This window comes from Nothobranchius furzeri, chromosome 17 (assembly GCF_043380555.1).
Source record: "Nothobranchius furzeri strain GRZ-AD chromosome 17, NfurGRZ-RIMD1, whole genome shotgun sequence".
NCBI classification, from domain to species: Eukaryota; Metazoa; Chordata; class Actinopteri; order Cyprinodontiformes; family Nothobranchiidae; genus Nothobranchius; species Nothobranchius furzeri.
The window spans coordinates 33,505,941-33,521,513 of record NC_091757.1 but is presented as its reverse complement, the minus strand read 5'-3'; the positions used below and the strand labels follow the sequence as shown (position 1 = coordinate 33,521,513).

The 15,573-nt window shown below is 41.1% G+C and overlaps 1 protein-coding gene across 3 annotated transcripts; it reads left to right on the top strand.

Moving 5' to 3' along the window:
• Positions 1 to 3,746: 3,746 nt before the first annotated feature.
• On the top strand, positions 3,747 to 15,114 carry cabp1a (calcium binding protein 1a). Of its 3 annotated transcripts, none has more exons than XM_015972048.3 (7): positions 3,747 to 4,590; positions 11,915 to 11,945; positions 12,021 to 12,164; positions 12,271 to 12,380; positions 12,457 to 12,531; positions 12,638 to 12,710; positions 12,793 to 15,114. In XM_015972048.3, the coding sequence occupies exons 1-7, from the start codon at positions 3,892 to 3,894 to the stop codon at positions 12,816 to 12,818; spliced, it is 1,158 nt and encodes a 385-aa protein (XP_015827534.1). In that variant the 5' UTR covers positions 3,747 to 3,891; the 3' UTR covers positions 12,819 to 15,114. The 3 variants fall into 3 exon arrangements, with proteins under 3 accessions (XP_015827534.1, XP_015827537.2, XP_054587281.2); XM_015972051.3 differs by lacking the exon at positions 3,747 to 4,590 and adding an exon at positions 5,973 to 6,392; XM_054731306.2 differs by lacking the exon at positions 3,747 to 4,590 and adding an exon at positions 7,202 to 9,163.
• Positions 15,115 to 15,573: the final 459 nt, after the last annotated feature.

The following is a 15,573-nucleotide window of genomic DNA, read 5'->3' as shown; positions in this document are numbered from 1 at the left end:
GACCTTATGGAGCCGAAGCATGTGGAAAAAGCCACGGCAATTGACCACCCGTCCTGGGATACGTACGGGTCACAACAATTGGTGAGACCCAAGCCTGGGTCTTGATGGTTCAGTTTTTATTCTGAAAGGAACTGTTGCAGCAGTTGGAACAGCAACGAATTTTTCAGCTTTTCGTTGGTACTTTTTGGTTGAAGAGTATAGATCAGGATTGGCCACTCCGTCACTTTCTCTGGAACGCCTTGAACTGGCGTTAGAGCTGACGTGGCAAAGTTTTATACTTCGGATGTTTTGGTTTATTGTCGAATGAAAAATTACCAAACACCATCAAAACCACGCCTCCATCAGATCTGTCAGATTCTGATTGGATCAGTGAAAGTAATGTGTTATGTCTTTTAACGCTACATGAAATGAGTCCTGTTGGAACACTTAAAGTCACAGTACCTTTATATTCTATAGGATTATAATAAAGTAATTAGTATTTTGATTTCACAGATCGGTCACATCTTATTTATTGACTAACACTTTGATGGATTAGCTTTATTAAAATAGAGTTCTTTGATTAATTAAAAGAAAAGAGTTCATTCTTCATTCTTTTGTTGAGCTGAAAATAAGCAGGTTAGAAGTAATGCATGAGACCTTGAGACCGTACAGTATCTCATGCAGACTAGTCTTGTGCAGAGGAGGGGAAAAAGCAGTCAATGCTTTCCGTTACACCAAGAACACACAATCCCCCCTGACTTGTACCTAGAACATGGAACTACTAGCAGTTCCCTGTCAGCCGAGCGAAGGGCCCTTGATGGAGCATACATGTTCAAAAGGCTGGCCAAGTAAGGTGGAGCAGTTCCCTTAAGAGCCTTATACACCAGAGTTAGCACCTTAAAGGGAGCCACATAGAGATGCCAGCACACACGTGATGCTTTTAGGTGGTTTCCTACTGAACTTGTGGTTTGGCTGTTAAAAACCCTAACACTAACGCAATTCCCAGGAGTGTCACAACTATGTGAGTAAATTATGATCAATGATAAATGATCAGCACTTGTACAGTCCCTTTCAGAGCCAGAAGACTCCAAAGCACTTTACACTACAGTGTATTATTCATCCATTCACACACACATTCACACACCGATGGTGATGAAGCTATGTAGCCACAGCTGCCTTAGGACACACCAAAAGAGGTAAAACAAGTAAGTAAACTCACCATGATCCTGAGCAGTGTAAAAGCCTTGTGTTTGTGCGGTCAGCAGGACAAATTATATTATTACTGCAGTCAGAAACAAGCTGTTAGTCTGGAAGCTGTTCTGTTTCAACAAAAACACTAAAGTACATACAGATGTGTCTGCACAGAGCTGGAGCCTCCATTGGTGCTCAGTACCGATTGTTGAAGGTCTCACACTCACTTATGCATTTGAGCTTCCCCTTCCTGTTTGGATTATTTTTGAAGTGGATGATGTACAACAGGGCAAAAACATAAGTGACAGGCACTGGAAACCAATAATTAATACATAAATAGTAAAATATCTCAACAACTAAACCTCAGATATTTTTGTACCCTTCAGTTCTTTATTCTATTGTCATTCCATGGACAAATGTGTTATTTGAGATTTAAATCTTTAATAAAACATTTTGTATGTATTTATTTGGCTCTTTGGATTGAATATTATATTTTGATTTTTATGTATTATAAAAGTTAAGTTTGTTGAGTTAGAATGCACAATGTAGTTTGATAAGTAATTGAGTAAGGCTTTCTTGATCTTGATGAGTTGAGTTAACTAAGGCCCTGTCCACACGTAGCCGGGGATCTGCCAAAACGTAGATATTTTTCTACGTTTTGGCCTGTCATCCACATGAAAACGGAGTTTTTTCACACAAAAACGGATCTTTTTAAAAACTCCGGCCAAAGTGAAGATCTGCGTTTTATCCGTTTTGGGTGTCTACGTGTGGACAGACAAAGCCGGAGTTTTAAGGTCTGCAACGTCACTTTCCGCGACAAAAAAATGCTGACATCACGTGTTTGACCTGTGTTTGCACTAGCCGACAGCATGGATGCCCTCAGAGCTGCCTCGCTTTATCAATTGTCCAAGCGCTTTTTGCTTGTTTGTTTTTGCAAGCGAATTACTGCTCCTTGCAGAAGACCACAGACGAAGGACGAGGTTAAGAACGGGGAAGTACTGCCGCCTACAGGTCTGGCATGTCCTTAACAACGTATTTATCCGGTATGTATGGACAGAGTATTTTTTTTTAAACGAGGTGGTGTGGATGCAAGTTTTTGGAGGGGCAGATATTCGTTTTTAAAAATAAACCTGCTACGTGTGGACTAGGCCTTAATGGATGGGGGGGTAATTGGTTAAACTAATTATCTTAAGTTAATGTAACTTTTGTTATTTGTATATTCAACTTAAATCTTTAATTTCATCCCATTAAGGCCTTAAGTACATTGAACTTACTCAGCTGCATCAATTCAACTAATTCTTCATTACTTAAAAAATTTAAGGCAATGGGTTACCTTGGTTTTTTTAAGTAGACTGAACTTATCGGGGTTTACAGTGATCTTCTTTTTTTCCTTACCCACTTTCTTCTTTATTGCCTGGTCTGCTGTCTTCAAAACTGCATTACAAACAGAAAAATTTAATGCATCAACATCAACATTCATATCTATTTTTTCCATTTCCTGGTCACAAACAATTTTAAATTTTTCCCAATCTGCCTGACTAAAACACCAATTTTGTACATTCCCTGTATCATATTGTTCTATTCATCTCAAGTTCAGTCAGTAGGGGATAATGGTCACTACCATTAGTTGTTACTTTAATTACCTGCCATGAACAAAAACCTGCTAATGAATCTGACACTAATGTGAGGTCAATTACTGATTCTGTACCAGCTCTAATATTTATTCTTGTACCGACAAGACACTGAGACAAGACAGGGCTCATATACACTGGGGCATGATGGGAGGCAGATGAGCTGCAGGTGTGTGGGGAGAGGACCAGGTGAAAGCAATAACTAATCAGGGAATAAACTAACATAACCTAAGAGTAAAACCTAAAAACAAGAAAAGCAACCACATAACTAATATCCTAAAGGGAATGAAAACTACAAAGACCGGTGGGAAAAAAAACATACTAAAGAGACTAATAAAATGAAAAGCTAAAACTATAAAAACTGCAGAGGGGTGGGGAAGACTAAAGGAACACAGGACCTGAGAGAGATATCTGGGCTGAAGACCAGGGGACACATGAGGAACACAAAGAGACACATAAGGGGGATTCTTGGGGAATGGAGCACACAAGGAGACACATGAGGGAGACGCAGACACAGATCATGAGAGCAATATTTCTAATTTTATTTGTGCTTGCAAATTTTTGTCCTTTAAAGAACTTATGTAAATTAATGCAGGTCCCTGAAATGTTGCAGTATTTTTTAAACAATAACAGTCTGCTTTTCTTCTATCAATGGTCCTCATCTGTGCAACGGATATAAACAGAACACGTGTTTATGGTCTGAAATGTAGATGAACTCAGAGTCAGAGCAACAATTTCACATTTTCGTGTTGGCACATTGTGTTCTGATCTGGTAAATTTACAGTTTTAATGCTTGTTTAAATGATTGAATATCAGATTTTCATACATTCTCCTCGAGAATTTGGTGAATTTTGTAAGTTTTCTCGTCACCGTCGGTCTGCACGTCACAGCCACCGAGCCACAGGAAACCTCAATGAGCAGGTGACGCAGCTCTCTGTGAGCGCGCGCTGCAGCACAGCAGTCAGCTGGTGAGATGTAGCTGAACTCAAATACCACAGGACGGGATTCACGGAAGAACATGCAGCACCCGCCGAGAGAACATCATGTCGACCAACGACCCGCCGATGCACACTAGACCGGATCCGCCGCAATGAGCGCCTCCTTCCCGAAATCTGATTCCACAACCTCCTTACTGAAATCATCTTCAGCGGCGAGGAGACCGACACACCTCCCTGATCACAAACCGGAGAGCCGGAGGGACCAGCATCAGCACCAGCATCACCACCGTCCCGCCGCGGTCCAGAGAAGCAGCAGAACAGATGACTCTTTCTGGTCGGCCGAGGGAGACGTCAGCGCTCGGAGACCCCTGTGCCACCCCACCCTGGGGAGCCCGGACTGTAATTCAGCCACTCGGGTCAAGTCCAGGTCTCAAGTCCCTCACATCCAAATTCCTGTTCCGCCAGGATCGAACGGAGAGGGAGGCCGAGGAGTGAGTGAGCCCTGTAGGACATCCAAACCCACGCACCGCCACCATCACCACCGCAGGAAGCACCACCGAGATGAGCGTCCGCCTGCGGGTCCAGCTGAACCTGAGCGCCGTCTGTGTCACACCCCCAGAGCACCCTCCCTCTCGGACAGCAACGACGACCGGGCCCCCCTCTGCGAGCCGAGGGGCCAAAAGGGAGGCAGCTCGGCCAGTGGAGGCGGTCTGGTCAGCAGTCCGTCCCCGTCCTCTTGCTCCCCTGTCCCACCGTCCAGAAGGTCCTCCCGTCGTTCTCGGTGGTCCAGCGCTTCATCATCTGTGTCTGACATCAATCTGAGGACCATCCTCAATTCCCTCTTTGGGCAGGTAACAGAAGAGTGATGTGGTTGAAATAAATGCAGAAACAAAATGTCTGAGTGAAGAAACAGCAGAACCTGCTCCGAGTTTTGATGAAAATAATGCATTCACTATCTTCTGATCACCTGGTTGATTGTTAAAAGTTCTGCTTATCCTACTGTTTCAGTAAACTGGCTAATTTCTTCTCTAGCAGCTTAAACGTGATACTGTCTGCAAACCTGATCATACCGGGCAGAGGGGAAAGCTTCTTCTGCTCGTTTCTTATGTCAGACCATTCAGTCAGGCAGCTCTTCCTAAATGAGGTGGATGTTCAAGGCAAACTAAATGTTCCAGCACCCTAGAGAAATATCTGATGTGCTAAAGTAACACTGTATCATTCACTGAGGAAAACACGTGTTTTTGTGTTTCAGGGTATACAATCATGTTGATGTTCCTGCTGCAGATTTTAGGCCACAGATGTTTTATTTTCATACAAAGAAAAGGAAGCAGCTTTATATTGTTATCGGTGCAGTTGTTTTGCACGAGTTCAGCGCTTTGAAGAAGTCGGCTTCAGCACATCCAGCAGATAAAATGTTTGCTGGGTGCGTTCCATAGAGGTCAGAGTTTATTTGCGTCCATAAATGGTTTTTAGATTTGTTTGCATTGTTAAAATAAATAAGTCGCGTGGGGAGTGGATTCATTATGGCCTCAAGATAAACCTCATACTCAAAACCACATATCACCAGTGAGTCAGCCTCTGTGAAAACATTAGTGTAACCTTTGATGTGAAACCTGCAGCTAATTGCGAGAAGTTCAGTGGCAGAAGGAAAAAAGAGCTTTGCATTCTGTTGTTTCTGCAGACCGTTAAGCAAGATGCTCATCAGACACCTGATGACATGTTTGAAGCTGGTCTTGAAGTAAACCACATCCTCACATTTCTATGTGCACAAGATGTAAATGTTAGTGCAATAAATTAGCCGTGTGTTTGCTTTTCTGTTGCGTGCCATGTTGTTTGGTGAATTTGGAGGTCAGAGTAACCTTGTCATCGCCTGCGGAGGGTAGAGGATGACGTGGTCTCAGAGTCTAAGGCAGAGGGAGAGAAAAAGGCATGTGCAGAAAAGATAAATAGCAATAGTCCTACATACAACGCCAAATGCAGTCTCAAGGTTGCAAAATGACAAATTACATTCTAGCTCTTGAGAGGGCAGGTGAGGGGGGTGGGGGGTGGGGTTGGGGGGACGGTGTGAAAGTGGAAATAGGTCATAACAGAGCGTTCTTTCAATTTAGCCTTGTCCAGATTTTCTTAGTTATTTAAAACACAAGGAATTCCTGGTGTGCAGTGCTATATGTCGGACGTATGTTTATATTTTCTATGGCTGTTTTTCCACATTTTCTCTTGTTTATTCTCATGTTCTGCCTGTGCTGCTGCCAAGTCAGCCCTGTGTACAGAATAATCAACAGTTTGGCTGTTGTGACAGCTGGATGAAATGTCTTTCAGATGTCTCTTTTCCTTTATTAGGTATCACGCTGTTTCCTTCCCTCATATGTTTTCCTCCTCCTCATCCCACCCCCTTTTTTTCCCGTCTCACTCTCCCTCACTTCTTCATGCATTTAATGTCGCCATTCCAGACAGTTTCCCAGACAGTCATTGTTTTCCAATCCAGCTGCAGGCACAGGTTAGCACCCTGGTCTTCATGGGTCTTGCTAAAAGCAGAGTGTGCCTTCCTATCAAAACCCAAACTGCAAACATAAAGAAAAGGTACTCATGGTCATATTTAATGCCTTTTTTCTCCTTTGGAATGGGAAACTGCTTAGACTGGCCTCTCAGAGCGGTAAGACCATCCTGCGGCACTCATCTCAGTGAGATCGTTTGATTTGTTTTGTGTTGGAAACTAACAGATGGAGCTAAACAGTCATTTGGACTTTTTAAACATTTATTAGAAATGTTTTCAAGTTTCTGCTTTTATTTCTTTGTGAAACACAATAGCTGTGTGAGTCTGACACCAAGTGTTTAACACGATAACTCACTGAGTTAGGAAACACGTGGAATGCTGCAGTCCAGGTTGTCAAAATAAGAGCATTAAAGGTGCAATATGTTAGAATTTAGTGAGAGTTTTAAAGTGAGAAAATCCCAAAAGAGTGTAATGTTTCAGTCATTTTGGAAGGAAGGTTATGCTGAAACATAGTTGGCTGTGGTAATTTGTCAGTTTTTCTCTTTTCAAAATGGAGGAAGTAGGGACGTAACCACTGATTTCCCTCTTTCCTGTTCACTTTCTATCTCCCTTTACTTACATTTTTTATGTCACAATTTAATTGTTTTTCTCATTTAAACATATTTTTAATGATTTTTAAAAAAAAATCTTTTTTATAGTGTAATTTTTTTTGTTTTTGTGAAGCGCCTCGTGATTTTTATCGCTATATAAAAGATTATTTTCTTTCTTTCTTTCTTTCTTTCTTTCTACTGTTTACCATCAGTGAGTGTGGGGGTGCAGTGTCTCCTGTGAGCTAATGCTGTAGCGCCTACAATTGTAATTTGGCGACAGCCGGCAAAAAGCTCCAGAGTTGTTTAACGTGGCTGCAGTAACCACATTTTACCACATGATGTCGTTTTTACTTTGTTTCTGCATAATGCACCTTTAAACAGTAGACAATACTGTGGAATATAGGATGATTTTTTTCTCTTTAACAAAGTTTCTCTTCTGTGTATTGTTGTTTATTATGTGTGAATAACTTTGTTTGTGACATATGTGCATATTCAGGAATAGGCTCCATCTTGAAAAAGTCATTTTGTTTTATGTGAAGCCTAAAATATCTCAAATGTATTTTTAAGGAGACTCAAGATATTGATTTATGCCAGCAGGTGGCAGAGTTTTGCTTGATAGGGATGATTATGTGAGTCCATCATTACTATCAGTAGCTCAGTAGGTAGAGTGGGTTGTCCAGTAATCAGAGGGTTGTAGGATTGATCCCAACTCCCTACAGAGAAGTCTACTGTTGTGTCCTTGGGCAAGATACTTAACCCTCCTTGCCTGGTGGTGATGGTCAGAGGGACCGGTGATGCCTGTGTACAGCAGCCTTGCCTCAGTCAGTGCACCCTGGAGCAGCTGTGGCTACATTATAGCTCATCACCATCAGTGTGTGAATGTGTGTGTGAACGGGTGAATTATTCACTGTAGTGTAAAGCACTTTGGAGTCTTCTGACCCCGAAAGGCACTATATACAATACAGGTCATTTATCATTTCATCATACTACAATAGTCAATAATATTCATTTTGCCGAATTCAAACATTAGTTAGTTATTTGATTAGTTTAATCAAAAATATTTGAGAATCAATCATTTTTTCTTCAACTCAGTAATACATAATTCCAATAATCTCCATTCATTTGAGTTATGGAACTCCTAGTCTCCATTACACGCACGTAGAGGCCAAGTAATTACACTTAATCTTGTTGATTTATCAGCCAAGTAAACAACAAATGCACAGAAGTGCTACTATAAAAGCAGAGAAGACGTGCTGGAGCTCAGATGTCCAAGCAGTCTGTTTCCCGTTTCTTGAAAATAGCAAAAACATTTTTTGATACTATGCCATCAGTGTGTTTTACTTTCAGTCTGCCAGTCTGTGCTGACGTAAACACCACTGCATGTGAGTTTAGAAGTGCTCTTAAGTCAGGAGGCAAGGCTAAATAAGAGCATGCTTGTAACAACAAACATTAACATTCTTGTTTTTTGTCAATTATTATGTCTTTGTGATTATTTGGAGCCAAAATTGATACATCAATACAAATATGACCAAATGCAGCCTTTATAATCCCAATCTTCTGATTCTAAAACATCAAAACTAAACATTTTAGTGAAGTTATTTTATACAGACAAAATGGTGCAATTAGACTAAGTTTGGATTGTAAATTCTGATTTAATGCATTTTCCTTTTATGTAAGTAAACGTTTCTTCTGCACTGATCGCTCACATTATTGGATTTTTATGTCCGTGTTCAGTGATTTTCTAATGAGCACCAAATGTTCCATGAAGAACGTATTTAGATGTCTTTTCTGCAGCATCCTTTGTGCCGCTCTGACTGTTTAGCTTGCCTTCTCTCTGCTGCTGGGTGTGTTTACTCCTCCGGTGACAGTGTATAGGTGTGAGGCGCTTGTCTGTACAAGTGGCAAGTAAACTGTTATGACTAATGAGTGGAAAGTTGGCCTCCTGTTGTTTTATAGATGTATTTAGGCCACCTTTGTGGCATGTTTTTATATGCTGACATTGTTAATCATGCATACACACACTTGCACAAAACATACGTGAATCACTGGTTTTCCAATGAGCACATCCCTGTCTCACTTTTTCATTTATTTTTATTTAATGTTTTAAATCTTTTCTCCACCCACTTTGCTCTGTCTCTGCCTCTGCATGCAAATGGAAAGATGCTTCAGGATGCTGAGAGGAGACTCAGACTTGTGCTGTCATGTGAAGAGATTGTCCAATCAGGGTATCTTGGGCCGTATCAGGACTCCATTGTTTCCATGACACAAAACTGCGTTGTCGTGAGCAGCATACTGGGACAAACCTGTGTCTTTAAAGAAATGGAAAAGGGCAGGCAGACTGTACGTAAGTCTTGACAATCACGCTTCTATATGCTCTTTTCATATTAGTAACTCTAGAAATTATTTTATAACCAAAAAGTCTAAGTAATAATCTAGTATTTTTTTGGATATTGTATTTGTAAAAAAGCAAATATAGAATTTTAATGGATATTAAGTAAATTACATAATTTAAAAGATGAAATATCTGTCACTAATAAAATCCTAAGCCAAATTGCCAAATCCCATGTGTGCACATTAATACCTATCTTTAGCTGCCGTAACATTATTATTTTTGTATAGAAGTCTCTCACATTATTGTGTAATCAAATCCCTTTTTACATCAGTTCTTCAGTTCATTTAGCCATCTCTGCACTTCTGTCATGAAATGTCACCAGAATCTCCGCACACCTGAGTTCTGGAAATAATTTAGGATATGGAGGGAAAATAACGTAATGTTGTGTTGAAAATAATCAAATCTTTCTCAGACTGATGCACAGCAACATTTACCCATCGAGGTCTGTTTCTGGTCATTTGAAGTCCAGTATAAAAGTTAGGAACAATTATTATCTTGGTGGGTGTTTTCCTGAACAGCCTCTGTTTGGAGAAAAAGCATTAATATCAAAGAGGATTGATAAGCTAACAGCAAGACCAAGCTCACGTCAGACCAAAGAGGATTGCTGCCATCTTAGAACCGATTTTCTAAATGTAATTACAGTTCTTGCAAACATTATTATATAAACCGTTATTCCTCCATCTATTTTTCATTACATGATTCATTTGGCGGAAATGTTAAGACATTCTTACTACAATTTCCTAGATGTACCAGAAGAGCATCTAGCTGCTGTGGACATTTGCGTATATATCATGATAAAATTATTAATAACCCTGTAAGCTTCAGTTGACATTGATGGGAAGGTTTAGTACACAAGGTTTCATGAAATACTGTCAAATTTAGAAATTGGAGTTGTTGATGATAGCAACCAGGGGCGCCGTAAAGCGGTGAAAGATTAGGAAGATTCTAAGGGCCCTCAGCTGTCAGGGGCCCAAAAATGTTTCAAAGTTGGATTAAAAAAATTGTTTAAAAATCACAAGTACTTTACTTTGCAGTATTTTTTCCTCATTTAGGACATTAAACAAACAATCTTTTAGTCTTTATGAAATGTATATTTATTCAGAGGTCCCTACTTTATTTTGACTAATTAATTTGAACCCCCCCCCCCCCCCCCCCTCCAACGGCATCAAATGGCACAGTCCACCTGGCCAAGGGGTGCGTAGCAGGCGAAGCCAGCTCACGCAACAGTCAGACAGCAGAGTGCGCCAAGGCTGCAGTAAAACTATGTTTGCAAAAACAAAGTCTGGGTCGAAGACAGAAAGGAGAAAGAGGACAGGCAGAAGAGAGGGCGTCAGTATGTCACACAGTTTTCCTCAAAGAAGGGTGGGGTTTGGTTCAGTGGTTAAACTCAGCTTCATGCTGTCTATGTCTAGAAGAATTTGGTGTTGGTGTTTGAAACATTTTCTATTCAATGGATAATGATGATGCAGTGAAGTAATTAATCATTTTTCTGAGGTTCCATATACCTGATGGTAAAATAGGAGATAATTACATGATTTTAATCTTTCCTAATTCATAAAACCCTTAAAATTAACAATGTACAAACATTTTGTTGTGTTTGTAAGTTTTAAATGAAAAAAAATTAACTGGAACAAAAAAGATTGTCCACAAAAATCAGTAGATTCTTAGTTTCATTGACTTAAACGAGTGTTTGTCTTCCACAGGTTTAAATCTGAGTTATGAACAGTGGTCGCTCAAACTATTAAAGGTCAGTTTGTTTCAGAAACTAAATTAAACTTTGCTTCATTCGTACAAACCAGTGATCTCAGAGCCTATCCGAACAACACATGTTGATTCCTGCAGAGAAACAGAGATCACCCCAGACCGATTAGTTACCTTAATAGAATGTGAAATCGAGCATAAAGAGTCAAATTTAAAACACGATTGTTTTCCCTTCAGAGGAAGTCAGCGCTGTATCCTTTATTCTTGCAAAGCAGAACTCTCTGCTTGTTAGCTGTAGCTTCATATTTATTGTGTGAGAGATCCTTAAAGTCTTAAACATGAACACATTACTAACACTTTTATTAAATAGTAATTATGTAGATGAGATGTAGGCAAGCCCTGATCCGGCCCAAGGTGGGTCAGCCTAACTGCTGATGGATTAGTACCGACGGACTGACACAGAAAGTGCTGATGCCGCTGCTGCGTGTGTTGTTTTTGTAGTTTTGGGTTCCTCGTGTCTTTTCTGTGTCAAAACGTCTGGTCAGAATGTTCTTCAGGCCTGATGTCAGAACGCCGCATCATGTTTAGACGCTCACTACTCCTGCTGTTAACCCCTGAGGGCTCTGGGAAATATCTGCTTTACTTTCTGTCCTTTAAAGGTTGTATTTATTGTATGAACGCGCTGGGGGGAAAGAAACAGCCACATTCCAGAGTTAGAGTTCCCAGTCCTGCTTGATAGGGATTGGCCTATTAATCTTTTCGTTTTGTCATCATAAAGTCAGATAGGTTTATTGGGTTGTTTTACTGTAAGGCGTGCTTTTTTTAAGGCAGAGGATTGTCACGGGAAAAGTTGCTCAAGTCACAGCGTTATTAGTTTTCATGTAACTCCAAGGCACAAAGCTCTACAGATACAGAAATGACTGTAAGGTGGTTTTTATTTTTCATTTGTGACCATTTGTTTTTAGGCTGACTAATGATTCAACGTTTTGTTTTAACAGGACAGAGAGCTTCGGCCAGAAGAAATGGACGGTAAGAATTTGGTTCTCGTTGATTTCTCGTTTTAGATTCACAAAATAGGGATTTAACCTGCTGCTGTTGTAACAGAGCTGCGAGATGCTTTCAAGGAATTTGACAAAGACAAGGACGGCTTCATCAGCTGTAAAGACCTGGGAAACTGCATGAGGACCATGGGATACATGCCGACTGAAATGGAGCTGATAGAACTGAGTCAGCAGATAAACATGAACTGTAAGCACTAAGAAAACCCCCATACTCATTTAAATGTCACATATATAACCATGTCAAGTGTGTGTGGATGTTTAAAAAGCTACGCCGCCGTTTTCTTTTACATCAGTGGGAGGTCACGTTGATTTTGATGATTTTGTGGAGTTAATGGGCCCAAAACTCCTCGCTGAAACTGCAGATATGATTGGAATAAAGGAGTTAAAAGATGCATTTAGGGAGGTAAGAGTGTCTGACATGATTTTTTGTTGTGTGAGTTAAAGCTTTGTATATGCTAAGGTCTGGTTTTTATTCTCAGTTTGACACAAATGGAGACGGTGCCATAAGCACTTCTGAGCTCAGAGATGCAATGAGGAAGCTGCTGGGTCAACAAGTAAGAGATGGATCAGAAATCAATGAGCTTGTGAACTTTTTTATTCGTTTTTCTGAGTAGCTAATGTGGATAACGCCACTTACTTCTGTGTATTTATGTTTTCCAGGTAGGTATAAAAGAAGTAGAAGATATTCTAAGAGAGGTGGACCTGAACGGTGATGGACTTGTTGACTTTGAAGGTAAAAAAAAATCTTCCAAGTGTGGTGGAGTTTTTGTGCAGTTCTTACTTTCAATAATCATCAATTTTCTTTCCTCTTCCAGAGTTTGTACGTATGATGTCTCGCTAAGATCGTAAAAAGTCCAGAATGTGAAGCTGTGTTGTTTTTCACACAAAACCACGAACAACCATGGACATGCCAAGATTTCCTGAGCCATTCAAATTGAAACAACACTGGAAATAAAGCTCCTCAGATGCTGTGGCGTGAGGGGTCACCTCTCACTTTCAATCAATAAAGTGTTCTTCCTGAAAACTTTCCAGTTGAACTGAGGCAGAATTTGCTGTAGCATAGCTGATGATTGTCGACTTTATGTGTTTGCACTTTAATTCTCACTGAATAACTTCCTGTGTGGGTAGACTGTCAGTGTCTCGTCCCTTGTCTGATATGTGTACATGGTGTAACTGTCTTGCAAAATGTTGCCTTTAATGTTCAACTTTCAGAATGAGACTGAATGTAGAAAATACATAGATCAGCACTGTTCAATGATTTTCACTTTATGTGTTGTATTCAAATTTGTACTTGAAATGACCTTCGTGGAACAATAGTGCTCCACGAAGGAGTCCATTTGGTAATACCTGTAACCTTGTGATCACCTGTAAGTTTCCACTGTGCCTGTCCAGTTCACTGAGAAGCATCACAGTCTGAAATGTAACAATGTAGATGAATTTAACAAGGGGCAAATCTCTGAAATGCCTTGCTTATTTTGTCATCTGCTTGTTTGAGATAAGAAGAAACTAAACCAGTGGTTCTCCATCCTGGTCCTTGAGGGCCAGCATCGTTGCTCAAGCACACTTGAGTAAATGATTGAATCACCTGTGCAGAAGCTCAACAGGCTCTGCAGAAGCCTAAATCATCACCTGCTGATTTGAAGCAGGTTTAAACTAAAACATGCTGGATACTGGCCCTCAAGGACCAGGATTGAGAACCACTGAACCAGACCGTATCTCCATCCATCCATCCATTTTCATCTGCGTATCCGGAGTCAGGTCGCAGGGGCTGTAGCCTAAGGCAAGAGGCCCAGACTTCCCTCTCCCCATCCACTTGGGCCAGCTCCTCCGGGGGAATCCCAAGGCCTTCCCTGGCCAGGTGAGAGACATAGTCCCTCCACCGTGTCCTGGGTCTACCTTTAGGTCTCCTCCCAGTTGGACGTGCCCGGAAACCTCACCAGGGAGGCGTCCAGGAGGCATCCTGACCAGATGCCCGATCCACCTCAACAGGCTCCTCTCGATGTGGAGGAGCAGCGGGTCTACTTCGAGCCCCTCCTGAATGACCAAGCTTCTCACCCTATCTCTAGGGAGAGCCCAGCCACTCTTTGGAGAAAACTCATTTCAGCCGCTTGTATCCGCGATCTCGTTCTTTCGGTCACTACCCAAAGCTTATGACCATAGGTGAGGGTAGGAACGTAGATCAACCGGTAAATCTAGAGCTTCGGCTTCTGACTCAGCTCTCTCTTCACCACGACAGACCGGTACAACTCCCGCATCACTGCAGATGCAGCACCAATCCACCTATCGATCTCACGCTCCAGTTTTCCCTCACTCGTGAACAAGACCCCAAGATACTTAAACCTCTCCACTTGGGGCAGAACCTCATCCCTGACCCGGAGAAGGCATTCTACACTTTTCCGAATAAAGACCATGGTCTCAGATTTAGAGGAGCTGATTCTCATCCCAGCTGCTTCACACTCGGCTGCGTGCCGCTCCAGCGAAAGCTGAAGATCACGCTCTGATGAAGCTAACAGGACCACATCATCTGCAAAAAGCAGAGACCTGATCATCAGGCCACCAAAACGGATGCCCTCCACACCATGGCTGCACCTAGAAATCCTGTCCATAAAGGTTATGAACAGAATCGGTGACAAAGGGCAGCCTTGGTGGAGTCCAACTCTCACTGGGAACGAGCCCGACTTACTGCCAGCAATGCAGACCAAGTTCTGACACCGGTCATACAGGGACCTAACAGCCCGTATCAGAGGGCCTGGTACCCCATACTCCATACCATACCAGCAGCGGGTGAGGCAATATGGGACTTCTGTTGGTGTTCACAAGTTTGAATTCACAGCTTTTTAAATTTTTTAAATGACTAATAACTGTTTTTAAAGTTCTGTTTCGCTCTGCATGAAATTACACAGTGGGAGTCACCGATGTGATCTGTAGATTTAACTATGTTTGTTGTACCTTTACTGTCTGTCAGTCATAGTTGAAGATGTGTGGATGTTCCACACATCTGTGCTGTCAAAAGTAACATTTTATGCATGCCAAAGAGGGACATTTATTGCATTTAGTATGCACAACTTTGTCTAAAAAACAATCAACAAAATATTATGCCAAGTTGACTGTAGGAAATAAAAAGTGTTTATATTTAATCTTCTTTTATTGTTGTGATGGGTGTCTTACTATGAGGTTTATGTTTAAATGCTGAAGAACATATTGAGGACAAACCTCCACAATATTTATTATCCATATGTGTCACTCCGGTACAGCTGCAGACTAGGTGTGTGCTACCTGCAGCAACGCTGCAATGCATAAGTCTAGATGTCTAAACAAACAAAGAGCCCCGAAACAACTAAAATCAGTTATGATTAAAGATAAATGCTTGCAGTTTTGCATATATGTGCAAAACTGCAAGCATGCACATATGTGAAGTACCTCCTACTTCTGTTTTTGTATTTCTGATTAAACTATTTACAGTTTAAAGAAAGTAGGCACAGTTTTTTATTTTTTTATTAAAGGGGGAAAGCTATTCAGAATGACATGACTTTATGCTTTTTGCAATAAGTAAATCTACTGTACAGCTAGTTGCATTACTTGGCTTGAAAACAAAC

What these genes read in the sequence shown, in the direction of transcription:
- cabp1a (XM_015972048.3), top strand. Translation starts at nt 3,892, where the DNA reads ATGAGCGCCTCCTTCCCGAAATCTGATTCCACAACCTCCTTACTGAAA. An exon ending in TCGGCCAGAAGAAATGGACG is followed by an intron (nt 11,946 to 12,020) that starts GTAAGAATTTGG and finishes CTGTTGTAACAG; the next exon opens with AGCTGCGAGATGCTTTCAAG. An exon ending in TCAGCAGATAAACATGAACT is followed by an intron (nt 12,165 to 12,270) that starts GTAAGCACTAAG and finishes CTTTTACATCAG; the next exon opens with TGGGAGGTCACGTTGATTTT.